General features: G+C 37.7%; 1 protein-coding gene across 9 annotated transcripts; it reads left to right on the top strand.

The window, feature by feature from the left end:
* The first annotated feature begins 1,067 nt into the window (after positions 1-1,067).
* On the top strand, positions 1,068-27,629 carry WDR47 (WD repeat domain 47). 9 transcript variants are annotated; one of them, XM_075156516.1, is made up of 16 exons: positions 1,068-1,240; positions 5,870-6,036; positions 7,600-7,683; positions 8,215-8,299; positions 9,952-10,754; positions 13,312-13,438; positions 16,035-16,213; positions 16,317-16,348; positions 16,457-16,574; positions 17,232-17,307; positions 18,528-18,685; positions 22,788-22,960; positions 23,866-24,036; positions 24,422-24,553; positions 25,321-25,539; positions 26,218-27,629. In XM_075156516.1, the coding sequence occupies exons 1-16, from the start codon at positions 1,097-1,099 to the stop codon at positions 26,358-26,360; spliced, it is 2,811 nt and encodes a 936-aa protein (XP_075012617.1). In that variant the 5' UTR covers positions 1,068-1,096; the 3' UTR covers positions 26,361-27,629. The 9 variants fall into 9 exon arrangements, with proteins under 9 accessions (XP_075012617.1, XP_075012616.1, XP_075012613.1 ...); XM_075156515.1 differs by having other exon boundaries at positions 16,317-16,574; positions 25,321-25,392; positions 25,480-25,539; XM_075156512.1 differs by having other exon boundaries at positions 1,068-1,213; positions 16,317-16,574.
* The last annotated feature ends 210 nt before the right edge of the window (positions 27,630-27,839 follow it).

Below are 27,839 nucleotides of genomic sequence, written 5' to 3'. Positions count from 1 at the left end.
CTCGCCGACCCCGGAGCCCTCCACCTCGGCGCCCCGTCCCTGGCGTGCGGGCACGGCCGTGCTGCGCGGGCCCGCCGCCGCTTCCCCCGCCGAGGGGAGCATCGCCCCGGCGGCCGGCGCGGTGTCTTGAGTGGCGGCGACGCCCGACCGCCGCCGTCCCTTTGTTGTGGCATCCGCAGGCGGCGCGGGCGGGCCGGGGTGCGGGCAGCCCGGGCCAGCCTGGCCGCGGTGGCCGGCGCGGTGCGTGCCCGGGCCCCGGCCCCAGGGCGGGCGAGGCGGCGGGTGCGGGGTGTGCCCTGGCTGCGGGGCCGCTTCAAAGGAGCGTCGGCTTCTCTGCGGCCCTGTCTGCTGCCGGTGCTGAGTTGTCATTCCCGAAATGCTAATTGCGGCTCGGCGCTGTGTAATTAAACAGTGCGGTTGTTTTGAACCCGTTCACCAGCAGAGATGGATTTCGTGTGGAATCGCACGTGAAGAGAAAAAAAAAAATCTGGAGCAAATGGGTTTTTTTTTTAGTCAAAATACCTTCATTTCTAATCTCTGTAACTTGTTCGAGTTTTTTATTTTTCTGCTTTCTATTTTCACTGTAATATGAAGTATTGCATAATTTAATGTCACCTTTTTGGCATTCACGATGCAGAACGCTCTGGGTAAAGAGTGTGCATGTTGTAACAGGGATTGATGAATGCAAAGAGCTCTGCCGGTCACCTCTAAAGCATGGTGAGATAAGGATTACTGTGGTGGCTCTGAAGCAACAGCTGATCTAAGCAGGGTAGAAAAATGGATTACTAGAGGGCAAGCCAGTGAAAAATCTGTGTGTGGAAGAAAAGGCTAGTATGTAAGAGGACACTTATTTGCTGTGTATTGGCGTAGAAAAAGGTTTCAATCATAGAGTTCAACTGTAAAACGTGTGGTGAAGGTTTTCTGTTGAGGGCTTAATATGTTCAATATAGTTCATTTGAAATAATGAATCATGCGATCTCTTAGGGTAAAATGGTTGTCAGTGAGTTGCACTAACTGTTGTGGGAATCAATTGTAATAAAAAATTTGGCCTATAGACTCTTTTTTGTAAATTCTTTTGATATAGAATAACTGGAAGATGATTGAGGGCACATCAGAAACGGAGCCACTAGGTACTGACCGGGCCCCGAGTCCCCCGTGGGGTCTTTGTAGGCGGAACTCCGGAGTGGCCTCTGGGCAGGTCCAAGAGTCATATGTAAGTGACTGTAGGATGGATTACAAGGTGAAATAACTTTACGCGAAATAGCCAGCTGTTAAAATATGTATTACTTCTTCACATTTGGTTTTTCTGTGACATAGCTCAACAAGATGCTGAGGTTATGGATATGCATTGCAGCTGTCATCAAAGTCAGTGAACCAAGACTTCTAATTAGGCATCCCTTCTCCCTTTAAACACATCACCGCTCTCTCAGTGTGACACCTAAGATTTGAACTACAATATTTCTTTCCTGTATTTCTGAGAAGTTAGAGATTTTAAATTCCTTGCCCAGTTTTGTGAATGCATATTGTACACTATTGGCGAGTGATCTATTTCAGATGATAAATAACACAGGAATCTATGTTATTTTAGAATTTCACTATTTCCTTTTTTTCCAGAATATTAAACCTTACTTTAACTTTCTAGCATGGGAATATGCATTTTAAATTTCTTCGAAGGAAGGTAACTTAAAGAGAAAGACTATTTAGACGCTATTTTTAGACACTTCTAGTTTATAAACATTTTCCTGAAATAATATATTTATATGTATAAGTGTATATATATATTTTTTTTTTTTTAAGAATTGTTTTCTATACTTATAACACCATGAGAGGATTCTTGCTGTTGGCATGTTCTTAGAACATGAGTAAGGACAGAACAAGAGTGAAATCTCTCTCTGGAAAATTTAGGAGTAGGTAGTCTATGTTCCAAAGAGCTTGTTTAAAGGACATCTTGTCCATTGAAGCTACCGAGAAAAGATGTGCCAGATTTGTGGCAAGAAGTTGTGTTTTTTTTTTCTTGATGTCGATTTATTAGGAGGAAAACTAATTTAAATACAGAACTAGGGGAAGATGATAAAGGGGAATGCACAGGAAAAGGAAGGAAGAAGGACAGGTGTGGAAAAGTGCTGTTCTGAAAAGACTGCATAAGATAGAAAGGTTGTAGCAAAACCTGATTGGTAGAAAGCACCTGAAATGTTAAGCTCTAATACTCATTTACTTTCTTTTATACCTTAAGCTAATGCTGTGCTTCAGTCACTCTTGAGTATTAGTGCTTGAGCTGATCAGATTGTGACGTTACGTGCCATATGTGCTGGCAGAAAGCAATATAGTGGGATGGACCAAAGACGCAGCTTGAGCTCTAATCTTGAGTTCCCCTGCTGTTCTTTGCTTTTTAATTATTATTATTTTCATTTATATACATACACACACACACCCCACCACCACTGAATGTCAGAAAAACTGGTATATTTCATAGGGGGTGATGTGTAAGCCTATGTATATTTATAATTTCATGGTAGTGTTACAGTGCTGCTTATTACTGTGGCAGCATAATGCTTATAAGAGAAGTCTGAGCTCATCAGCCTAAAAAAACATCAAGATTAAGTGAAAATCTTTTCTAGTAGGTTTACTGTTCTTTTCTAGCTATTTGTGTTGCTCTGACAGCAATGCACACTAAATATTTTCATAATATTGTTAATGTATGAGCTTATCAGTGTACTTTGACTCTTCTTCAGAAGTTCAGTATCCAAACTATGTTTGGATATTATATTTTTCTTAACAGGCCCCCAAAAGTGCTGTTACTAGTCCCATATCAAATATAGAGGGTGCCAATCATCCTTTATCCTAATTTATATGGGCAATATAAGTTAAGTAAATTAAGTCGAGTGTTAGACTTGGCAAAGGCTTTATGTTCAGGACAAACCTGTTCTTTTAAAACTACAGTGAGAAATGGAAGACAATTTCTTGCAGATGCTAGATTTTACTGAATGTAGTTGTACTCTTAAGCAAGGTACTGAGTATTATGCTTATTTTTCCATCAATAGAAAATATAAATAATTAATTTTAAGACAATCTTGAAGCTATGTAGAGTGGCTTCCTCTTTAGACTTGAGTCCCGTAGATCCAGTTGAAAAGAAAGCTGGACTTGGTGTTCCTTTCTTCAAAGGGAGTCTTAGTCTGAATTTTTCTAGTAGTTTTCTGATGGGGAGTCTCAATATAGCTTTGCCTGAGTTTTACTTTGTCTCTTGGCAAGGAAGTTCATTTAACTTATATAAAAAACACCAGTACCATAAAGCATAATAAAAGAGACGTGCAAATGCATTAGGTGAGGTTGGGAATTAAAATGTTAATACTAAACTGCTGGTTAAATTTGTGTTAATTTTTTTCCTTCAGTGTGTAAGTATAGGGTTGAATTTTTCTCTGGGACCAAAAATCCATATCCAGTTGCCAAAAGCAGAAGTTGAAACAGTGCTAAAACATAAGGATAAAGCATTTTTCTACAAGTTCTGGCTTTGGATTTGTGTGTCTATCTGCTTTCTTTCCTGCAGCAAAGCTTTCTGCAAGCCAGATTTTAATTTTTTCCTTTGACTTTACTAGCCGAGAGTGGGCACGTGGTCTCTGGGTGTGTCTTTCATGAGACCCATCAAAATACTTGGTGATTGGAGTCTTCTGTGACTAAAATGAGAATTAAACCCAGCCATTTTTAAAAAGAAGTTAGGCCATTTCATCTGGCACAATTAGGTCTCTGTTGTTCCAAAGTAAACTATGCTGCTCTAATCGAATGCTTTCCTAGTCAAATGTTCTGGCAAAAACTTACTTGGAAAAAAGTTGGCATACAACTGAGAGGAAGATGGAAAACTTGGTGATTTAGATGACGTAGTACAAAAAAAACTCTTATTAATGTCTAATTTTTTGTATCCCTTCAAGTTCATTAGCATTGGTTTATGATGATCAGTGAGAAGTTTCACTGGAGTATTTGTCTCTTCCTCTCTTCTCTGGTAAATAATGAATTTCTTGTTAATATTTTGAGTGTCTTATTTGGATTATTCAAACTTACTGTATCCATTCCTTAATTTCTTATTACCAGTTTCTGTGCTTCTTTCCTAATATGAGATAGATAACTAGCTTATGGACTCCAGTTTTCCAAGACCGAGGTATCTGGAGGCTGCATCATCTCTTCAGCTTGTCTTGGGAGCTGCATTACCTGCAGTTGGTTGTCTTTCAGCATCGTAATTGCTAGATTTCCACATAAGTAAATGGTTGCGTGAGGGAATTAAGAAGTATTTTTATTTCCCCTTTTGAATGAAAAGGGGCGGCAGCTGGGGTAACTATAACCTATTGCTGCGGACCTCTTGCTCTGTATGGTCATCTCCCTTTATTCATTTTTCTGATCACTGTTATTCCACTGTCTCCCCTTGGTCCTGGGGATATTGCCTCTTGCTGACAGTTCATCACTGATACTGGCTGCTTCTCTCCTCTTTGGTGCACTCGCATATTCAAATTAAGTCAGGTTAAGACTTTGCTACTGCCAGAAAGCAAAGCACTGTCAGTTCCTTGTGTCCACAGAGTGAATAAATGTTTAACTTGTGCCGGGATCAGAGTGGCCTGGGTAACCTTACACCCATTGTGGGTGCCATGAAGTGGCTGGGGACGTGTGGCTGAGTGCAGAGGGGAGAAGAGGGACTACCCCTTTCTGCAGTAACATGGGCTTAAACTGAATTTCTCCTAATGTGAAATCGCACTCTTGTAGCCGCTAGCTTTTTCTGAAGAGCTCCCGATGAGGCAATGCTACGTGGCTTGGCTGTGTTATAGGGTTTCTCCCCACATCCTCAAATAGTTTTCAGCAGATCAACTTGGGAGCTACAGCTGTAAAGTCTTCTTAAGGTTTAAAAAAAAAAGTTGAACAGCTTCTACTTGAAGTCAGACTTAAGGAACCATGCAAGACTTAGCCAGAAGCAGAATTTATTTTAGGTTTCCTAAGAGAAGTATGTGTTACAACTCTCATATCCTTGGAGGAATTGTGTTGCAAAGGAGCTTGGACATTGTATCCATGGGAGCTTTAAACAAGCTGCTGCTGGCAGCCAGGGCCTTGGCCTGTCACTGCCCCAGCTGCGTCTTCCCGCTTTTCCTTTCTGCTGGCTGGAGAGCTCATTAGGCCGTTGAGCTATTTCAACACGAGTTGGTGGAAAAGCTAACCCAATGACAAAAGTGAGGAGTGCTAAGGAAGGGCCAGGAACATGCAGCTGGAGGCAGGTGAGTGAATGGGACTCTAGCACTCAGCGGCCAAACTGGCTTAGGCCACCTTGGATTTGCAGCTTTAGGTTCTTTATAAAGCATATAGACAGGTATAGGTATCCTTATGAAGGAAGAACAAAAAGCCTTGGCTTAATTGCCATACGCTACTTCAAAAGTGGGGTAGAGGGAGACTGCATTTTTGGTGTGCTGTGCTTTTTGTATGTGTTAGAAACATTTAAGTTTATATGTAAGATCTCTAGATAATGACATAATAACTGGCTTATTTTTATGCTCTTTGAACTTTACTGTTTGCATTTCAAAAAGGAAAATTTTACATATTGCAGACTGGGTAGCACAATATTTTCATGCTTTTCTTGGTAGATTTGTTTATCTGGGCCCCTATATATGCATAGGACAGAAATAAAAAAGATGCAAATGCATTGTTAGGTCTTAATGGTGGCTTCATAATCAACCTCTTAAAATCAATTTCCTAATCTCGTCTATTTAATTTTTGTAATGCTACAATATTCTGTCTTGTAAAACTGTATTTTTAGTTTTTTTAGTAGCCAACGTTTGTTAACCAAGCATAAAATAAGATATTGATCATAGCTAAAATTTTCTCTTCTTTTCCCTTTTAGGCTGCCATCATGACAGCTGAAGAAACAGTGAATGTTAAAGAAGCTGAAATAATTAAACTAATACTAGATTTTCTGAACTCAAGGAAACTTCATATCAGTATGCTGGCGCTTGAGAAAGAAAGTGGGGTCATTAATGGCCTGTTTTCAGATGACATGCTTTTTCTAAGGTAGGACTTATTTCTCTGGTGCTTAAATACCACATATATGAAAACATACAATTGGACTGTGATTCTGTGGGCAGCCCCATGCCACTAAACAGGAGACCTTAGGCCCTCATCGTATTCTGCTTCTTCCTGATCCCAATTCTGTGGTCCAGCTTTGAAGTTAATGACGTCCTCCTATGAGCCACTTGAACTAACTGACTAGGCATCATCAATATAGGTTTAGAATTCGATTTTTTTATTTGCTTGTTCATTCATTTTAACTTAGTTATTTTTCTGGCATGCTGATGAATTGAAGTGGGAAGGAGTTTTAACAAGTGCCAGTATCAGCGCAGGGTAAGTTGGGGAAAGCACTTGAGCAGGAATAGGATGGGAGAGCAAGATCTTCTGTTGGCAGCAGTGGTCTGTAATTATCTACTTACCATGTCACAGGGAACTGAATGTGTAGTTCATTGACTTCTAAACTAAATAAAATATTTTGACAATATTCTAGTGCTAAGATCTAGGATGAGTGGAGTGGTTTCCAAAGCTTTTCCCCCTAAATATTATCTGTATCTCTCTTAAAGTTAACAATATGAAAGGGGTCTCTGCTATCATCAAGGCATGAGAGTTGGTATGATTTACCATTCATGATATTGCCCTCAAAATTATTAAAAGGAGTCACTGTAGATGCACGCTAGTTTTTTAGCATTGCTGTTTTCTATTTCATGCCAAAGGTACTTAATAACTTTGTAGAAGTATGAGAAAATAACTTACCTAGCTGTTCTTAAAACATTAAAAAATATATTTTATCACTGAACAAGATCTCTTACCTGGCTTCCCTTTTGTTTAAAATTATGGATATTGGGCTAAAATGAAAGAAGAATTAGGGAAAGATTAAAGTTATTAATCCTATTTGTTTGTTTCATTCTTAGCTTAGTTGGAGTATACATTCAATGAGAAACTCACCCCTTCCTTGTAGATCTGGGCCTTTTATAGAGAACTCTCTGTGTGGTATGAGGGCACGAAGAAATTAAACTAATCCACCTGTGCAATCTAGCCCACTGCTCTTGGAGTTGGAGCTCTTGTGCTGGCATAGTTCCTGCCAAGCTGTTCCTCTTATGTTCTTAATATGGGAGTTGCGTGTTTTTCTCCCCTCCCCTTATAAAATAGGCCCAGCAGTATGTATACAATTAAAATTAACTCATTTTTAAGTTTGCTTTCATTCTTAAAGATGTATTCATTGAATCAATATATTTATTCAATTTTTTTTTTTTAAGTAAGAATTACAGGTAAAGCAGGAGACACAGGACTGTTTTGTCCTTTTTGATGTGCTTTAAAAATAATTAATATTTATCCTTGTATGCAGTTATTTTTACAAAATATTGAGAAAGGACTTGGATTTTGTTCTTATTACTAGTCACATCAGACAGTCATCCTGGCATCTGTGCAAAGCATTAACTTTTCAAAGCAGGCTGATCCCCTGTTATATATTTAAATGACTTGTATTTTTAAAGGAGCTGCTTACTTAGAAAGAAAAAGGATGTTCTTGTCCAGTGAAATTAAAGGAGTGACTCTTTCTTTTACTAGGCAATTGATTCTTGATGGTCAGTGGGATGAGGTTCTTCAATTTATTCAGCCTCTTGAATGTATGGAAAAATTCGACAAGAAAAGGTAAAATAGAATGTCGGAGTTCAATTTTTTGAGTTGTGGAAAATACATGGATTTCTAAATATTGTGTATGAAAGCAGTAGTTCTAAGGGTTTTTTACCTTAGTTTTTGTTTTTTCTAACCTGTATACAGTTCCTTAAGCGTGTGTGGTTTTTTAACTTAAACTATGAAAAATACGTGCACACAATCTGTATGAGTTTTCATTTGCCATACACTTTAGGAATATGGTGCATGTTTTTATTTTTGGCTGCTCTGTCATATTTCTATTTAAGAAATGAGTATGATTGCTATACTTTTCTTATTAGCCCTCTAATATTTTAAATGTAATATTTTTGAAAGCAATAATTGAAAAAGACATTTTCTGTTAAAATGTAATTTTGTGGTTACCTATTTGTTAAAATTTGAGATCAGAGTTCCTTGTCATTGCAATTTCTATGCCTAACTCAAAAATCAGCTGTCAAATACTCTGCTTGTCTCTAAAAGAATGTTTAGCTACTGGATCAAGATGTATAGTATTTCACTTATCACCTGCAGATTTCGTTACATTATAATGAAGCAGAAGTTCTTGGAAGCCTTATGTGTAAACAATGCGATGTCAGCGGAAGATGAGCCTCAGCATGTAAGAATTGTCTCTGTTTTGGGAATTTCTTTGTTGTCAAGAAGCCTCTTGAGATATGCTGATTAAAGGCAGAGCGGAAGCTCCCAGCACCAAATACACAAATTTTAGCTAATACCAAATGGCTTCATAAACAACGGAAAAAATAATTGCCATCCTTTGGAAATGAATGTGGCTCCCAGGTCTCAAATAGAATGGTGTATACAAGGGTTGCTTGAAACTCAGCAGCATAGATCAGTGACCATATGCTGTGTTTGTGGTCCTGATCCTGAGATTTACTTTATGCCATTATGCTAAAGTACAGGGCTCTTTTTTTCAAAAGATTTCTGAAGCAAGCCTCAGAATCATGGAAATTTATTGTCATAATTGGGACCAGGTGAAAGATACCAATTTGAATTAATCTTAAACTTAATTTCTGTTGCTTTTAGAGAGAAAGGACACGGTTGTTTCTTTGGAGGGAACAGAGGTGTTCGCAAAAGACCGATTCAGTTAAATGTGCAAACAGCAGGAGTTGTGAACTTAGGTTTTCAATATGGAAAGAGACATTAACTCAAACTGACAAAGAAGGTGTGCGGATTGTGAAATTAATTAGTTTTTCATTTATGTTGATAATACAGGAACACCAAATTTCTAACAAAAATGTTATGAAGTTAAAAATGAAGAATGCTAGTAGTTTTAAGACAATTGATTTCATTTTCCAAATTGAATTGATTTTAATTCTCTGTCCCATTACACATACATTGTACTGCAGGATCTTCTCTTGACCGTGTAGAGAAAGCTGAAAGGAAGTCTTTATTTACAGTTGTAAAGGAAAGGTGTACTATTCCTCCAATTACTCAATCTGTATACTGTTACTAGATAGCAGTACAGAAGAAAAAAATCAGATTTATGTCCTTTATTTTTTGTTTTGAATGTTACCAAATGTGTTGGCATGTTGTGGATGAAAGGCTGCTGTATTGAGCAGATGCTAGGTAACATGGGTAAGGGGTGGGTTTTTTTGTTTGTTTTTTTAAATCTTTGTAACTAAAAATACCAAGATACATGTATTTAACATGGTTCTTGGCTTTTAGCTATCAACAAGCTTTGTACTAAAGCCCTCTATTCTTTTGGAGGTCTTCTCTTCTGAGAACTTTTTGAACTTTTTTTAACATTTTTGATTGAAGAACAGAAAATCTCAATATAAAAGACAACTCAAAGTTGCAAATCACTGGAGGCTAGAGAAATCTACAAGCCTTTTATAACTTAAGCCAGTAGGTTTTCATAGATAGAAAAAAGGGAAAAAACCTTCCATTGGCTTTGAGAATGGAAGTAACCAGTGCTACAATAGAATTGAAGCTGTTTAGCTACAGATTTAAAATTTTAACCCTATAAAACTTGCAGTGATATGAAAAAGTTCCATAGATCTATAGAAGATGGGACTGGGGGAGATTTCAGGAAGTCAAAGCATCCAGAAATTTGGCTCTGTGGTAACTACATTTGCATCAGCAATTCTGGACTCTATATTGTATACTGTTTTAATTAAAATATAAACAGTAATAGTAATAAAGGAATGATAGTGGAGAAATTCTGCTGCTGCCTGTTCTTCTTCAACTAACTGTTTTATTGTAGAAACATATGTACTACAAACTACTCTGTTAATGTTAATATTTCTGTAGCTGGAATTTACAATGCGAGAGGCTGTACAGTGCCTACATGCGCTGGAGGAATATTGTCCCTCTAAGGAAGACTATAGTAAACTCTGCTTGCTACTGACGCTGCCTCGCTTGACCAACCACGCAGAATTCAAGGACTGGAATCCCAGCACTGCACGGGTTCACTGCTTTGAAGAAGCCTGTGTCATGGTGGCAGAGTTTATTCCGGCCGATAGGAAACTGAGTGAGGCTGGCTTCAAAGCAAGTAACAATCGTTTATTTCAGCTCGTAATGAAGGGATTGCTTTATGAATGTTGTGTGGAATTCTGTCAGAGTAAAGCAACAGGAGAAGAAATCACAGAAAGTGAAGTGTTGTTGGGCATTGATCTCTTGTGTGGTAATGGGTGTGATGACTTGGACCTTAGCTTATTATCGTGGCTGCAGAATCTGCCAGCTACTGTTTTCTCTTGTGCTTTTGAACAAAAGATGCTTAATATTCATGTTGATAAACTCCTCAAGCCTACAAAAGCTGCCTATGCTGATCTTTTGACACCTCTTATCAGCAAACTTTCTCCTTATCCATCATCCCCAATGAGACGGCCTCAGTCAGCAGATGCTTACATGACCCGCTCCTTAAACCCTGCCTTAGATGGGCTGTCGTGTGGATTAACAAATCACGATAAGCGAGTCACAGACCTTGGGACCAAAACTTCTCCAATGTCGCACTCCTTTGCTAATTTCCATTACCCAGGAGTACAGAATCTCAGCCGAAGTCTCATGCTTGAGAATACTGAGTGTCACAGCATTTTTGAAGAGTCACCTGAGCGGTAAGTGCAACTGTAGCTTTATTTTTACCTTGGCTTATGTTGCACTTCATATTCCTGGGTTCTTCCCTGCATTGTAACTTTGAACATAATTGTAACATAGAAACATAATTTGGTTGTTTAAATGTTGTTGTAGTTAAAACTCTGTATCCAAGGTGTTTTCTTTCTTATGCTTTTATGATAAAAGTAGATTTTTGTATTTGATCTTAAGCTTTATGAATTCAATCTGGACTTTCTTAAAGTTGAAATCCTAGCGCAGAGCACAAATATGCTCTGATTATGTAATAGAGTCTCGCTAAGATTTGTGTTCAGTATTACTGAATTCTTTCATTCCAGATAAATAAACAGAGATAGTGGAATAGCTGTAGCTCTTATCTTCTTTCCCCATCCCATTCTGTCCTCAAGTGTCTGTAAATTTTGGTCGTGACACTGTAAATGATTAAGTACATTTCAAAAATTTACGTATAGAAATAGTCCCAGTGAAGTCAGTGGAAATGACTATATGCCGTCATTGTAGCATTCTTCTGTCACTTACATTATTACAATAGTAGTTCAGCTTAAATATTTACTTAACATTTTCCAAACCAGATCTGTATAAGGTGGCTGAATATATTATGTTTTTTATATTGGACTTGGAGATAGTTGGGTTATGGTAGCAGTGAATGCTATTAATAACTTCTTTTAATGCAATGTAGGCTGCAAAAATGACTTCTCTCCTTCCTTAAGAACTAAAGCCTGTATCAAAACTTTGTGCTTTTTACCTTCTGAGAGCAAAGTCCTGGTAACTAGGAGAAATGGTACTTATTAACTAAGAGCTTATAATCATGTTTTTGCTTGGCCTTTATTTTGATCAGTTCTGCCCCTTTCTAAGTGTTATATCCATGCCTCTCTAGAGAGCAGCTGCCAGCTTTTTTGGCCCTTAGAGAACCAGGTGGGTAACTAGCACTGCACTTGAGTGCACTGGCCAGCAGAGGACACTTTTAGAGCTGTAGTGTTCAATCCTGGCCGCAGTTCATGACATTGTCTGTTAGTTTTGCCTTACAGCAATATTTTGTGTCTTGTGTTAAGATAAAGAGCAGCTGTAACTAAACTCAATAAAAAGGTAATAAACACCATCATACTGATGTCAGTTCACCAATAATAATGGACATATTTGCACTAATGTATGTCTTAATACATTTCCTTAATGCTTATCTTGAAAGGAGCTATTTCATTTGATTCTAAATGATCCACTTTAAATCTTTGGTTTTACTGGCCTCTTCACAACTGGAGTTTTTGTGCATAGCTTAAGTCTTGTGTTCCATTTTTAAAAAGTGTACCTCCTGAAGACACTGAATTGTGAATCCTCTAATTTTACTCATCTGTATGCGCAAACCTTAACATTTGTGCATCTAGCCCAGGGACCAATGTTAAAAATTATTCTTGAACGTTTTTGTTTCCTTTTTCAATTTTAGCGTAATGGAATAATTGTGTACAAATAGTGTTATCTTGTGCGCTAAACAAAGTGGTAAATTGCTGCAGTTTTTCTTTGTGTAGGCGTTCACATGTGATGTTAAGTGAAGTTGATAGTTCTTAACATGTTTTTTCATTAATTAATACATCTCTTGAAGGTTAGAATTAGGTTAAGGGGCCAGACCCATAGTTTTCAAGAAGGCATTACATTTTTCAGAAAAATTCCAACTTCAGATTAAGTGTCCATCTTAAATGGCAATATTTGCAAGGGTGGAAGCTGGGAAGCTGAGCTTTATGTAAATCTGGCCCTTGCTTCCTCTTGCACTGCAGAAACATGGTATTGCTTTTATAAGTTGTATTCAGCAAGCAATTACTTGTCTTTTAGTCAGCTCAGTTACTTTTGTTATTACACCCAAAAAGTTCAAAATAACTTCTTTAAGAGCTTTGCTCCAAGTCACTGAGTAAAGAGGACTTTGCAAGTTGACAAAACTGAAGATGGGAATCCAAGGCTTTTAATGTGTTCTGCACGCTTACTGATTGCTAAAGCATTTTGGAAAGAGTTCCATGCAGAAATACTTATATGATGCAAGAATAGCAAAACTGATATAAACACTTTCCTATGTAGCACTTTCAGGAATGTTCAAGCTGATGGATGTTAAGTATAGTTTAAAATATAGATTGATAGTGGTAACAATACTAATATCTTAGAGAAGACATTAGTCACATAGTATATCTGATACATTCCATACACATAATTGCTTTGAAAACAATTGAGTTGAATAGCTTGCTAGTTAAAGGGTATATAATTCAAGTGTAGGGGTAGGAAACATGGAATTTGGATATCCCATGGTGGTAAGGCTTTTTGGAAAATGTGGCGACAGAGCACACTGTCTGTGCTTTTTGTTTGTTAGGAGTTTTGTTTAGTGTAACCCATTGCAAGTGGCATTTTTTTCCTAAACAATGCTTTCAGTTTTATGTGGCTTAAGTAGTCTGCATACTTGTGTTATCAGATTTTACTCTAGAATGTTATCTTTCTCTACTTACTAGGGGATTTTCTACTCTTAATTTCTCTCAATTAAGCTTCTCTTCTCTTCCATGTTGCTGCAAGAAGTGATACTCCCGTGGAGCCACAGCATCCCATCAGCAGTGAGACTTTATGCCAGAGTTCAGTTCCAGAAAATGAACCAGTTAATGGAGCACAGAGTCAGGGATCAGCCAAACAAGAGAAAAATGAGGTAATGGTTGTTTGTTTAAAAATAATGAGGCCTTTTGAGCTGTGTTCTGATCACTTCATAATGATTTGCCTTTGTGTTGAGAACTTCGTGCATGACAATGGGTTGCTTTGAATTTTGTTTTTACTATAGTGAAAATACCATATTGCATCTTGTATACAAAACTACTCTTTTTTTTTTTCCATTGTATAAAGTTCTGTTGTCATTTGAGTCTGTAATGCAGCTGATTAGTTTGCCTTCTCACATCAGCAGTGTTGCTAAACTGTTGTGTATATCTTTAAAAAAAAAAAAAGTTGCAGTACTCAAAGCCAGCAATGTTAGATTAAACAATGCTTAAGAATCTTCTTAGTGTTTTAGCGAGGAATCTGGCATGTAGCCTGCAATTTTTGGTATTAACACTAAGTTTCATAGGTCATCTTCAATAATTTTGTCTAGGACACAGAGAAATTAAAATTGGGTAACTCACTGGTAAATGTATCTTTGCTGTTCAGAATCCAATAGCATAACTGGTTTTTTGATTCATCTTTGAAGGCTTGTGCCTTGACTATCCTTGTTTTCCTTTTTTCTCCTTAACAGAAACGTGGGGAAAGTTAAATAATAGTTTGGTACAAAACAATTAAAACAGTTAGCTATTCTATTCCCTTTCCACAGTCTGAAATATCTGCCTCTTAATTCAGTAATGATGAATAACATCGAGTATGCCGTCTGTTTGCAGACTCCAGTTTGATTTTCTTAAGTAAACTTTGTCTTGGCTTATGATATCTATATGGTACTGAAAACCAGTCTAGTCTTGACAGGGCTATATTCTTGTAGACTCTGGATATTTGAGGCAACGGGGTCTGCTGGAGGATTAACAAAGTCCTCCAAACTTGAGGACTTCACTCCCCTCAAGGACTTTGCTGTGTAACTTCTCTGCTGCAACAACATTGTGTGTGCACATTGGGAACTACGGGAGGGAGGAAAGAGCTTAGCTAGACGTATGACAGAGCAGGCTTCAAAAGGCAAAAAAACAGACGCAGAATTTATAGGAGAGAATGAAGACAGGAGATGCTGTGCTGTGGGTGAAGATGTTGGCCAGACTATTATACACAAGTAGAAAAGAATGTAGTACCCAATTCAATTTCACCTTCTTTTGTTTTCCACATTGTAGTGGTATATGTGTATATCTGTGCGAGTAGGAAATTCATTCAAGTTTCTTTTCATAGCTTTATTTTTGCATTGTTCCTGGACGGGTTGTGTTAGAAGCCGGCGTTTATAGAATAGAGCATCGGAGCAACATATTTTAGGTTTAGGTGTTGGATTCTGTATCATTATTACACAAACTAAAGGATCAAAGGATTGAATCCAATTGCAACAAAAAAGTATCAGTCATGGAAAGAAGTATAGACAAGAATATACCTGTTGCTTAGGAGGATTATAACCCACTGAGTGGGGAACAGTTCACCTATTTGAAATATAGAGAATGCTTTCTAGACTTCTGAAGATAACTTCAGAGTTTCTAAATTGCAAGTATTCATCTCAGGTGGAGAACTTTTTACAAATGCAACAGAGCTAGGAAATCCATTGTAAACCAAAAAATTATTGTGTCAGAGAACACAGAATTATAGTGCAAGTGTTTTTATTTAGAAGAAATACAAAAGCTCATAGTTATGAAGAAAGATCCTCTGCATGAATTGTCTGAACTAATGCAAAGATATCAGGATGTCCTTATACAACTTAGAATAACTAGATGACAAAGATGTCACTTTCAAAAACAAACAAAAAAAATCCACCAGGTTTCTTTTACTACTTTTTTTTTCTATTAGTTTGGTAAATGTGCAGTTAAGGTTTTTTCAGTGTTGATTTAGCCTTGGACTAAAGTTCTTTTGGTTTTCTGTGGGGTTTTTTGTTTGTTCATTTTTAACTTGTTCTCAACTGTTTTGATGGTATCATTTGGAACTAGTGGCACAGAGAGAAAGTGAGGATCAGGGAATGCAGAAGGCAGAGAGTCCTGAGGAGCTGACAGTGTGGGAAGCTAAAGATAGTACATAAAAGGGAAGAGACTATGAGAAAGGAAGCTTAAGTATTTGTGCTTGGTCCAGAAAGGACCAGTAAGGAATTTTAAAGTTAGAACCAATTTCAACAGTAAGATGTAACACTTAGATAGACCACTTAAAGGTTGGCTACTGGGAGAGGTAAATCTGCTTTGCAGACTGACAGCACAGAAGTGTCAACGTGGCAGAAAATACTAAATTTGTAGTGAAAATATGAGTTGAAATTTGGAATGTAGCTTACATTGTTTTCTGATTTTTATTTTCAGTTTCCAATAACCTATTTGTTTTGATGCTAAGTAATACGTCGGAAGTTTTGTAGGAAAGAGGAGTCTTTTTCTGAATTAGGGCAGAACTTCTTCAACAGTGAGTAGTACAGGCTGGCAGCAATTTCTTTTTTTAATATGTAAATTGTATCTGGTTTTAGGGGAGAATGAAAGCATTGCTCCTCAGAGGAGAATCTGCTGACCTTTTGATGCTTGTATAATAATGAACTGGAGAGTGAATATTTAGGTTAAATACTGCAATTTACTATTTAATTTTCATTAGTAATTCTCACTTCTTTTAAGCTTCGTGATTCAACAGAGCAGTTTCAGGAATATTACAGACAAAGACTACGTTACCAGCAGCACTTAGAACAGAAAGAGCAACAACGACAGTTGTACCAGCAAATGTTGTTGGAAGGAGGCGTAAATCAAGAAGATGGAGCTGATCAGCAGCAGAATCTTACTGAACAGTTTCTTAACAGGTTGGGGGATTTTGTTGCTTCTCCCTCCACCCACTCCTGTCCCTCCTCAAGTTCTCATAATAACCTGTTTTGGTGGTCTCTTTTTCTTGTCATTTGTTATTAGATCTATTCAGAAGCTAGGAGAATTAAATATAGGTATGGACAGTCTTGGAAATGATGTACAAACACTTAGCCAGCAATGTAATGGGAGCAAAGGGAATGCATCTACCAATCCAGCAAATAACTTTACATTACCACCTTCAGATGCTAGTCAGAGGATAACAACTGATAGCCAAAATGTTAATACAAGCACTCCTCGAAAGCGTGGATCAGCTAATCAGATACCCTTTCCTGACGAGTCACCTGTGCAGGGGAATCAAACGTAAGTTATGTGAGACTGTTCAGGACTAGAAATGTTCTTCTGTTAGCACTGTGGGAGAAGGTGTTCATGTTAATTTTTAGTTATCAGATGAATTTGTCATTGGATAGGGTTATTTAGCTCATGATCAGTGTTTTCTATATATTTTTATAGGGATTATAAAATCCTTTTTTTTTTGACAGCACACAAGAAATAGTGGTTACTTGTTATGGTTTACACTTTATGCTTACTTTTAATTTTGGACTTTTAATTCCATCTTAAATGTATAGTTCTTGTTTATTTTGTGTTCTAAGTTTCTGAAAGCTTTTTTATTAAATACGAAGTAGATGGAGAGAGAGGCAGGGCAGAGTAGGAATTAAAAGGTAGTGCTGACCTGAAAGCAACCACTCTTTTTCCACATATGTATACATATGTATGTTATGGAATGAAAACAAGTATTTTTAACCTGTGTTCACTTGTTCAATGCCTGGAGTTGCTGCAAAAACAACCACCTCATGATAAAGAATCAGACACGTGTAACACTTGTCCACATAAATTAGTCAGTTCTGAGTATGACTGAAACTGTAACTTTAGTCCAAAAAATACTTATAAACAAATCTGTCCCTGCTCTTGTTTTTTCTATCTTGTTGTGAATTTAAACTTTTCACCAAATCAAAACAGTGTATCGGAACATGCTGTCACTCAGCCACAGTTGGAAGATTCTTCAGGGAATTTAACTAGGACAAGAGGCGATGAGGTGAGTTTTCTTTATTGTCCTTTACAATTTATGTTTTCACAAGATTCAATATTTAATCCTGAGTATGTGACATCCTCTCATTGTTAATATATATTTAGAATGGTTTTTGGTTGATGCAGTACCTACAGAATTACAGAACCATTGAGATTGGAAGGGACCTCTGGAGATTGTGCTTAAAGAAGGGTCAACAAGAGCAGGCTGCTTGGGGCTGGGCCCAGTTGGGTTTTGAGTATCTCCAAGGATGGAGACTCCACAACCTCTGTGGACAACCTGTTCCCATGTCTGACCACCCTCATAGTTTTTTATAAAACAACAAAAAAGCTTAAATGGAATTTCCTATATTTCAGTTTGAGTCCATTGTCTCTTGTCCTTTCACTGGGTACCAGTGATAAGCGTTTCGCTCAATCTTCTTTACTCCTCCTGTCAGGTGTTCATATACACTGATGAGATTTACACATGCACACCCTGAAAGGCCGTCTGATCTCCAGGCCAAACAGTTCCAGCTCTCTCAGTGTCTCCCTTGTACAACAGAGGTTCCAATGAGATGTCTTTTGCAGCCATTGTTTCGTGTTCTCCAGGTTGAGACTTGGATTGTTGGACTCCTGTCACTATGGTCCGATTTTAGGGAAATAACTTTGCAATAAGTACATTCCAAAGTTTCTGCATCAGATAAAAATCAAAATTTTAGAAAGGTGGTGATGAAGTCATCTGGAGGATGATGTAATAAAGCTTAGCATAATTTAATGATAACTTTGTGTTATCTACAGGGTGAAAAGTTGATTCTTATGTTGAGTATTATATTTGTTTTATAAACTGTGTTTATGAATTTTACTGTTTTCAGAAAAATGCAGCTTAGTTCCCCTTGCAAGTTTCACACAGATCAAATGTGTTTACACAGAAATAAACTGTAATATCATGCTTTTGAGATGGGCTGTTTGGAAGAACAAAAGCTGTTGGAAGCCTGGAGGGAGAATGAGAAATGTTAATCTAGTGTTAGCTGTAAGAGTGAGTTGAAGAAAAGAACTTTTTGAAGTATGCCATTCCTTGATCTGGAGTAGACAGTTTTACACATCTGTAATTTGAATAGTTTAGTCTGGTGCTGCTACTTATTAATACTTTGGTACAACAGTTTTACGTTATTCAGCAAAACAGTCACATGCACTTTTAAATGTCTGGTTTTATGCTGAAGAACCTGATTTGACTGTTATCCTTCTACACAGGATGATAAATCAAAAAAGCAGTTTGTTTGCATTAATACTCTAGAAGACACACAAGCTGTCAGAGCTGTAGCGTTTCATCCCAGTGGGAGTTTATATGCTGTTGGCTCTAACTCTAAAACTTTGAGAGTTTGTGCCTATCCAGAAGTAATTGACCCAAGGTAAGAAAGCTTGTTATAATCATTTCTTTTTCTGTAGCATAGCACTTCTTTCTCCTGTAGCTACTGATATTTGTACATTTCATACCTTTATTTTGTTGTTGTAAATAGTGCAATACTTTCCCTAGAAACCTGAACTGCGAAACAAAAATAAGATGATCTGCTGAAGAATTTGTATATTTGCAGGCTACTTTTTTGCTCTCTTCCATTACTGGCAAGAAGTATTGCCACGATACCACACCTTTTCCTTATAAAAGTGTTATTTTTGCTTCAGCAGGTGAGCTTTTCTGCGTTTACTGTGGTGGCTTCTGGTTTTGATATTCCAGCTGTAAAAGTGGGAGAAAGCATGTGTCAGTTCCCAAGCCAGCACAAGTTGGGCTTTGTGAGATGCAGTTTCTGACAGGACAGACTTAACAGTAGAGAAAGCAGTATCTTCAACTTTTACAGCAAAATTTGTCAGAGCATGTCTATTACCCTTGTTACTATAAACATTGTTTTCCTGATACTTTAGTTCCTTGACAGAAAAAGCACTGTTTGTGGTATACTGTGCACCTAGTCTTTTCTGTTTTCTTTTCACTCATTTTTTTTAATAGGAGGGGGAAAAATATTTTTTCACCTAGAAATAAATATTGCCATCTCAATAACCATCTCCTTGTCTCTGCTCCAGTTACATTATTTTCCTGGGAAGTGCAGGCATCTAAAATGTCAGAATTTCAGAAGGAGCTACAAGTATGCACAGTGACTTTATCTGGGACACCTTCCCAGTTTAGGACTCATGTTCAGGCTTCGAAAGTGTTCAAAAAGTAATCTGATTTTTTTTTTCTTTTCCTCCTTAAATATCATCAGTAAGGTAGCCCTTGAAGTTTAATTCCAAAATATTTGGAATACATTGGCAATGTATGAAACAAAAAAAAAAAAAAAAAACACCCCAAAAAAAAACAAACAACAACAAACACCACCAAAAATAACCCCAAACCTGGTTGATTTCGCTGATAGCCAATGCAAGCCGACTTGCTGGGCTTGAAGCCCAAACAACCTCCTCTTGATTGGTAAACAGTGCAAAACATTTTCAGTGGAATGAACGCCTCCTTATTGACTAACTCTGCTCCCACAACTTATTCTAACCATTGGGAAAGGTTAGATGGACTCTGCAGCCTTAGTCTCTAGTTACAGTGCACGATCTGATGTGACAAGTGACATAGTGCATCTGGATATGAAAGGAATGCTGAGATTTCCTCAATTCTGAACTTGTTCTTCTTCCTCTTGTGTTTTTTCATTATGCTTACAGTCTGCCAAAAACATTTCATCATGGGATTTACAAGTCAGCAGAGAGATTACATTATCTTAAAAATATTCATATTAGAATCATAGAATCATTAAGGTTGGAAAAGACCTCTAAGATCATCAAGTCCAACCGTCAACCCAACACCACCATGCCCACTACACCATGTCCCGAAGCGCCTCATCTACACGTCTTTTAAATACTTCCAGGGATGGTGACTCCACCACTTCCCTGGGCAGCCTGTTCCAAGGCCTGACCACTCTTTCGGTAAAGAAATTTCTCCTAATGTCCAATCTAAACCTCCCTTGGTGCAACTTGAGGCCATTTCCTCTCGTCCTATCTCTAGTTACTTGGGAGAAGAGACCAACACCCACCTTGCTACAACCTCCTTCCAGGTAGTGTAGAGCGCAATGAGGTCTCCCCTCAGCCTCCTCTTCTCCAGGCTAAACAGTCCCAGTTCCCTCAGCCGCTCCTCATAAGACTTGTGCTCCAGGCCCTCTACCAGCTTCGTTGCCCTCCTCTGGACACGCTCCAGCACCTCCATGTCCTTCTTGTAGTGAGGGGCCCAAAACTGAACACGGGATTCGAGGTGCGGCCTCACCAGTGCCGAGCATAGGGGCACAATCACTTGCCTGGTCCTGCTGGCCACACTATTTCTGATACAGGCCAGGATGCCGTTGGCCTTCTTGGCCACCTGGGCACACTGCCAGCTCATGTTCAGCCGGCTGTCAATCAGCACCCCCAGGTCCTTTTCCTCTGGGCAGCTTCCCAGCCACTCTTCCCCAAGCCTGTAGTGTTGCATGGGGTTGTTGTGAGAATTCAATATTATAACAACCTGAGTCTAGACACACATTCAAAATTTTTCCTGTTTTTCAAAAACCTATAATTGTGTGGAGTGTCTGGTAAATAGCAGTTGTTTAATGGTTCATTAAAGTTTTGTTGGGATTTTTTTAAGTTCTCAAAATTGTGCTTCAAACTGATGTCTGATTCGGGATAGGTTGGTTTGGGGTTTTTTGATTGTTGGTGGGTTTTTTTTTCCTTTCTCTAAAGGTGTAATAGTAGTGTGCTTTTTTCACATGTTTGAGATTAAACACTGATAGATACACATTACACTTCTGCAGATGTTGCTCAAATAATCACAGTGCTTCCACACAGCTGATTGGCAGCATGTGGTCTCTGTGCTGGGCCGGTGCTCCCATGTCCTGACAAAGTCAGTGATTCTCAGCTGCTGCCTCCATCTCTTAACAAATGTTGTGAATCCAACTCTGAGTGTGATATAAGGCATTAGGCTATTTAGGAAGCTCTGTAGTGTGTGTTGAATGGTGATTCTGATTTAGGCTAATCTGTCATGGATTTCCTCTCTGGCAACAAAATAAAATTAGCTTCCATGTAGATTTATTTTAGGATTCTTTACTAAAGCCATGTTTATCTCAAAAGTTTTTATACAGACTTAGATGTTCTGCTTTTTACCTCTGCCTCTTTTGTTAAAGTATATATAGTATGGTTTCTGAATTTTTCAATGGCAATTTAATTTTTGAATTTCTGATGTTGATGTTACTGGAGTGAATGTTGATGGATACAGCATTATCTTAAGCACTTGACTACTTCCTGCTATGGAAACAGAGAAACAACATTGTAGGAAATTGATTGATTTAAATAGAGGAAATGTACATCAATAGGACTGTTCCTGTTATTTCAGACATGTGTAAAGCTGGTCTGGTTTCAGAAATAAGAATGTATGGTATGTTTAGATGCTGTGAAGATTCCTGCATTAACATATACTGGTGAATGTGTCTTTCTTGCACAGACTGCTGTATTAGCTTTTCTTGTAGATGAGTGAAGCTTTGAGAGTCACCATATTCAACAAATTGTATCCAGTGCACAGTTCATAATGATGGACATGTATGAGTTTTTTCTTTTCTTATATGTTTTTTTGTTATTTATTTAATGGCCAAAGAGGGGACAGTACCTGATTGCAGCATTTTTCTGTGTCTTCCCAGGTAGGGTTAACACAGGAGCATTTTTCTTGATCCTTTAACCACTTTAAGTGCTTGATTAGTCCCACTTATTCTGACAGCAAGGATAGCATAGGCAACAACTTTTTGGATAAAACAGCAGGCCTCAATTTTTATTGTTGCGGTACTACTAGGCACAACAGCAGCCCCAAACACAAGTATATGGAGCCCAGTCATACAACTGGGCTGTCATACCAAACACATCCCCACTTAGGGGAAACTGGAAAAGAAACACCTTCCTGCACACATACACAGAGGTTACACAGGCTTCTGCTTGCTTCTGCTTTTTCCAACCTGCAGCCTGATAGTTTAGTCCCAGACCCAGCCTTTAGCCATGCCAGCTGCACTGGGTGCTGCCATAGGTTGTGTGTCCCTTAGAGGTTTCTTAGCCTACTGTTGCTTAATTGAACTCAAGCACGTTCAAAAGTGGCCACAGGATCAAGAAGTTGAAGTATGAAGGATGTAAGAAAAATCCCACCAATTGAGGATTCTGGGGATAAGGTTTCATTGTATGTAGCTAGTAATTACTATTTTATCTGTATCAACCCTTTGTAGATGAAGGGATTGTGTGAGTTCTTTTTGCATGTCCAGTCACAAATACAATGGGAAGATGAAGAAAAAATGACAAAATGGGATGGAGAAGATGCTTTTGTTTTGTCTTAGATCACATGTATATGTTTCAATGCAAACAGTCATACATATTTCATGTTATCTAAATAATAGAAAAACAGTATTTTCATTTTAGAATACATTGTTTTCCTTACAAATAAAAGGAGATTGGATATTTCTCTTCTTTTTTTTTTTCCAGTGCTTATAATACTCCTAAACAACCTGTAGTTCGCTTCAAAAGGAACAAGCATCATAAAGGATCAATCTACTGTGTAGCCTGGAGTCCCTGTGGACAGCTGTTAGCTACTGGTTCTAATGATAAATACGTGAAAGTACTGCCTTTTAATGCAGAAACTTGTAATGCCACAGGTAGTGTGTGTTTTTATTTAGTTTAAAGAACTTATTTTCAATTATTTGTCCAATATTTTGCAAAACCATTCAAATTACATTGATTATGTAGTTAATAGGGTTTGTTATTTTTATTCTAATACTTTGATTAACTTTTCCCTTTCACCATCACTGTAGTCTCTGTCCAGCAAAGAGCCAGAGGTTGGGGATTATCTTTTGGATTTTGTTTGGTTTGGTTTTTTGTTTGTTTGCGTTTTGGTTTTGTTTTGCAAGACTCTCTGGTATTGTGCTGTCTTTGGTAGACTTTTTTCAGATAGGGTAAAACAATCAGATGTTCTTACCCAACTCTAGTTCCTGACTGTCAGTAGGAACTTATTTCCATTCCAGTTCCCCTTTTTCTTGCGTAGTTCTGTCATATTCTCCCCCATCTTAGAAGTCAAAGGCTTCTCTCCCAGCAAATACTATTTTCCATGCCTAACCCTCCTAATCAGTACACTGAATATGGGTTATCTTTTCTGTTTTGAACTTAGGCTGTCTTGTCCTATGTGGTTCAGTGTTCTGAACGATCTCTCCTAGCAGAGAAAGCCTTTTTAGTTTACCATCATTTACAAAAAGAAATAAATGTACTCTATAAACCTTGGCTGGAATTGACTGTGGAGGTGGTCCATGTACCTTTTGTAAAGCTTTAGAACTGTAGGAAGCTCAAGCAACACTCAATAAAAATAAGGTTCTTAGAGGTTTTGTTTGAACTCTAGTAACTGAAATGGAGTATTCTATGAAAAGTGCACAAAAATGTTTATACTTGGTAGTATACCCACTCTTGCCTAAAATATTCTGCATTATCACTGTAGCTGCTTTGAAGATTGCAGCACTAACAGTGAGAAACAAAGTATGCCTCATTTTGTTCCTTGATTTTTAAATTACTTTAGGACCAGATTTGGAGTTCAGCATGCACGATGGGACAATCAGAGACCTTGCTTTTATGGAAGGCCCAGAAAGTGGTGGTGCTATTTTAATAAGTGCTGGAGCAGGGGACTGTAATATTTACACAACAGATTGTCAGCGAGGACAAGGCCTGCATGCTCTGAGTGGTCACACTGGTATGTATGTTACTGCTTCTCTTTTGCACTTTTTAAGTCTGTATTATATTCTAATAAACTTGTTGGGTTTTTTTTTAATGTCTCTGTGGTTTTCTTTCTAGCAAGACTTTTTTTTTTTTTCTCTCCAAATAGCTCTGGAGGTATTGGGGCAGGGGGAGGGGTTGTTTTTAAATACATTGGCTGTTAAGTTAATGGAGAGAGTGCATGCTTCATTCCAGAGAGATGCAAATCTGGGTATTGCCTTACACTTGGCATTTTAGGTCATGCAACGTCAGGTTTTCCATAGGATGTTAAATCTGTGAACACAAAAATATAATCAGAACTGTAATATTTCATTATTTGATTAATGATATTTAATCAAATAAAGAAGTCTTCTTGTTCACAGGTCATATTTTAGCACTTTATACATGGAGTGGCTGGATGATTGCATCCGGATCCCAAGACAAGACTGTAAGATTCTGGGATCTAAGAGTGCCAAGCTGTGTTCGTGTTGTGGGAACAACGTTTCATGGAACAGGTAACACTTGCTATCATGCTTCTGATCATTCTTGCATAAAAATATATTTTAAAGATGTCTAAGTAGTAGAGAGTAAATGCAAGGGGTTTTTGCATCACAGAATGGAGTCTTGGCTTTAAAAGAAAGAAGTTGTGAGGATATCTTTACTTGTGTGTTTAGGTTTTGTGTTGTTTTTTTTTTTAAAGTAACATTTCCTTTCAAAAGCTGGCTAGTCTTTTGCCTTGTGACTTTCAAACGGACTGCTTCCAAGTACACTAAAATAAAACAAGACACAGATAACTGTTGCGGAATCAAAGGAGGGCGTGGGAAGGAGCAGCCATTTTTGCAAGTCGTCAACATACTCTATAGAAATCTGCAAAAGGATTCTTAAGAACCATTTGGGTTCGGATTTGTTTCTTGAAACATTTGGGGGGGTGGGGCAATAAATTAGAATTGGAGTGGGAGGGAATTCCTTGCGTTGTTCTATATTATTTCATAAAGACTGACTTTCTTTCCTGTGATGAAACATGTACTTTTTCTCATGCAGCTTTAATAGTGGCTTTGCTACCATTCCAGCATGACCTATGGCTTCAGAGTTTTAAGTGCTAGAACATCAAAATTTTCTTATTTTAAGATAGCAGTAGCTAGGTATGTTCACCTTAAATCTAAGGGCCAGCATTTGGTATTCTTATACAATGTATATTCTTGTTTAAAAAAAAAAGTTGGCTATTTGCACAAATATACATAAATATAATGGGTGTTTGCTTTTTTTTCTATTTCTCCTGTAGGAAGTGCTGTAGCCTCAGTAGCTGTTGATCCTAGTGGTCGTCTCCTGGCTACAGGCCAAGAGGACTCTAGCTGTATGTTGTACGATATTCGAGGAGGACGAATGGTGCAGAACTATCATCCTCATTCCAGTGATGTTCGTTCTGTTCGCTTCTCTCCAGGGGCACACTACTTGCTCACAGGATCATATGATATGAAAATAAAGGTGACAGACTTGCAAGGTAACGTACTATAACGGATACTAGGTTAATTTTCAATTTGATTTAATATGGAAGTTGTAAGAGAACTTGGTTCAAAGATCAGGTTTTAGTTTAAAAGGGGAAAAAATAGTAGAGCTTTGAAAGTTTTGAAATGTATATAAATGTGATTGTGTCTGTTCACAATTGGCTAGTTGTGTTGCTAAGAATGTAGGCTATGAACTAAATCTTGCTTTTGGGAGGGGGTCTGATTATAATAAAAGAACTAATTAACACTGTTGCCTGATGAAATGGCCATTGCTTTCAGGCAGTAGTCATAAAATTGACCCTTTAAAAAAAAGAAAAGAAGTATAATAATAACGTTGCTTTTTTTTACTGGGAAGAGTTAAGAACAGGGAAGATATCGGGTATACCTAATTGACTTGGACTGTTAAATTTTAATCACATTGTTTAAAAACTGTGAATACTTGTATTTTAAAGTTGTACTGTGTCCAGTAATGCCTAAAAACCAAAACACTGGGGCCTTGGAGCGGGGGGGGGCGGGTGTCAAGTATGCTTCATAAGGTGAAATACATATGTAAGCTTTATTAAACAAACACAAAAAAAAAAACCAAAAAACACCAAAAAACCCACCCCAAAAAAACCAAAGAGCTGGGATATAAATTCATGAGTTGACTAATGATCTCTGTTCCTCTGCCGTAGGGGACCTCACAAAGCAGCTTCCTCTTATGGTGGTAGGAGAGCACAAGGACAAAGTTATTCAGTGCAGATGGCATACACAGGATCTTTCCTTCTTGTCGTCTTCTGCAGACAGAACTGTAACCCTTTGGACCTACAATGGCTAGAGTGCAAACAAAGGCAACCTATGCAGCTAAAGCACAGAGACCTGAGACTACAGAACTGTAAAAACAAAGTAATAATAATTAGGCATTGAGGGAGCAGCAGTTGAGCAGGAGAGTGTCTTATCAAGAGGAGGGGCACTTGTCACAGATTTTTCTGGTTTCTAGGAGGTCTTGGTGTTTTTAGTATATTCTTTTGCAGTGCTTTCAGTCTTCCATGTGAACTCATGCTGCTGTGACCTATTGTAGTCTTGTTGCCAAAGTCTAGGAGGAGAACTCTTATGTTGTCAATGTGCACTCAAAGTAACATGAATGATGTGTTTACAGTTTGGTATTAATTGCATTCCTTGGTCTTTGCCTCAATGAGAATTTTATATACAAACTTAAGTTGAACAACACTTTCATCGAGTCTGTATGTAATTAGTTCCACACACACACATAAAAGATAAATTACTTTCACTGTTTTTTCAGATTTATTATATTCATCACTTCTCAACAAGAGGTCAAACTTTATAATATCTCCACAATTTCAACTTTTTTAGTAATAAATTCTGAACTTTAAAGGTGACTAGGCAGTAACCACATCTTGATTATGGTCCATTATATAGTGTGGGTTTTTTCTTTCTTTTCATCTAAACTGGGAGAAATGTTGCTCTTTTTACTGTGTGACATTGTTTTGAACAAGCTAACATGTTGGAGGGGAAAAAAGTAAAATATTGATTTTTTTTTTTTCCTTCTCTAGAAACATACAATATTTTACTTTTTGAATGCAACAGAATACCTCTGTGTATAATGTACTGTAGAAAAGAGTGGATTGGCAGCAGTTGTCACAGTGAGCTTAATGGCTATCAGTTTTTCAAGTAAAAGGGATACCATTAATGCTATAATAGAAACCAGCATGGCTTAAAATGCTATGTCTGCATGATAATTTAAGAATTAAATTGTTTAAATTCCCAGTTCAGAAGCTTATCTGAATTTTATTTCTTGCACTGTTTATGTATGGGAAATTGCAGTTTTATTTCTACAAAACTTTAGAATCTAATGTTTATGTATTGTTATATTTTCATATTGTACAGATCCTTTTACTTTTTAAAATATAAACCTTAAACATTAGGTTATTTATTTATTTGAACTGCAGTTACGTTTTGGATTCTCTTGGTTCCTAAATTACATGTGCACTGTAGCAAGCATTTTTAACTATCGTATAAAAGTGGAAAGGTAACTATAGAAGTGTTATCTGTGCTATAATCTCAATAAAGACCTCCAACACCTGCAGCTATCTCATCTGTTATTTTGGATTCTCGGTTTATAATCCTTCAATGTGACTCTGATACTTAAACCATATGTCAAAATAGGCAAAAAAATGTCTAGTTGTATGCCTAGAACTATAAAAGATTTTAGATCTTTGATACCATTTCCAAGTACCTGACTTTGCAGTGCGGTAAGTAATAATGCAGTAGCACAAAGCCAAAAAATCTGTTTATT

This window comes from Calonectris borealis, chromosome 8, assembly GCF_964195595.1.
Source record: "Calonectris borealis chromosome 8, bCalBor7.hap1.2, whole genome shotgun sequence".
NCBI lineage: Eukaryota > Metazoa > Chordata > Aves > Procellariiformes > Procellariidae > Calonectris > Calonectris borealis.
Note: the sequence above shows the minus strand (reverse complement) of the source record. Positions and strands in the feature narration are given on the sequence as shown.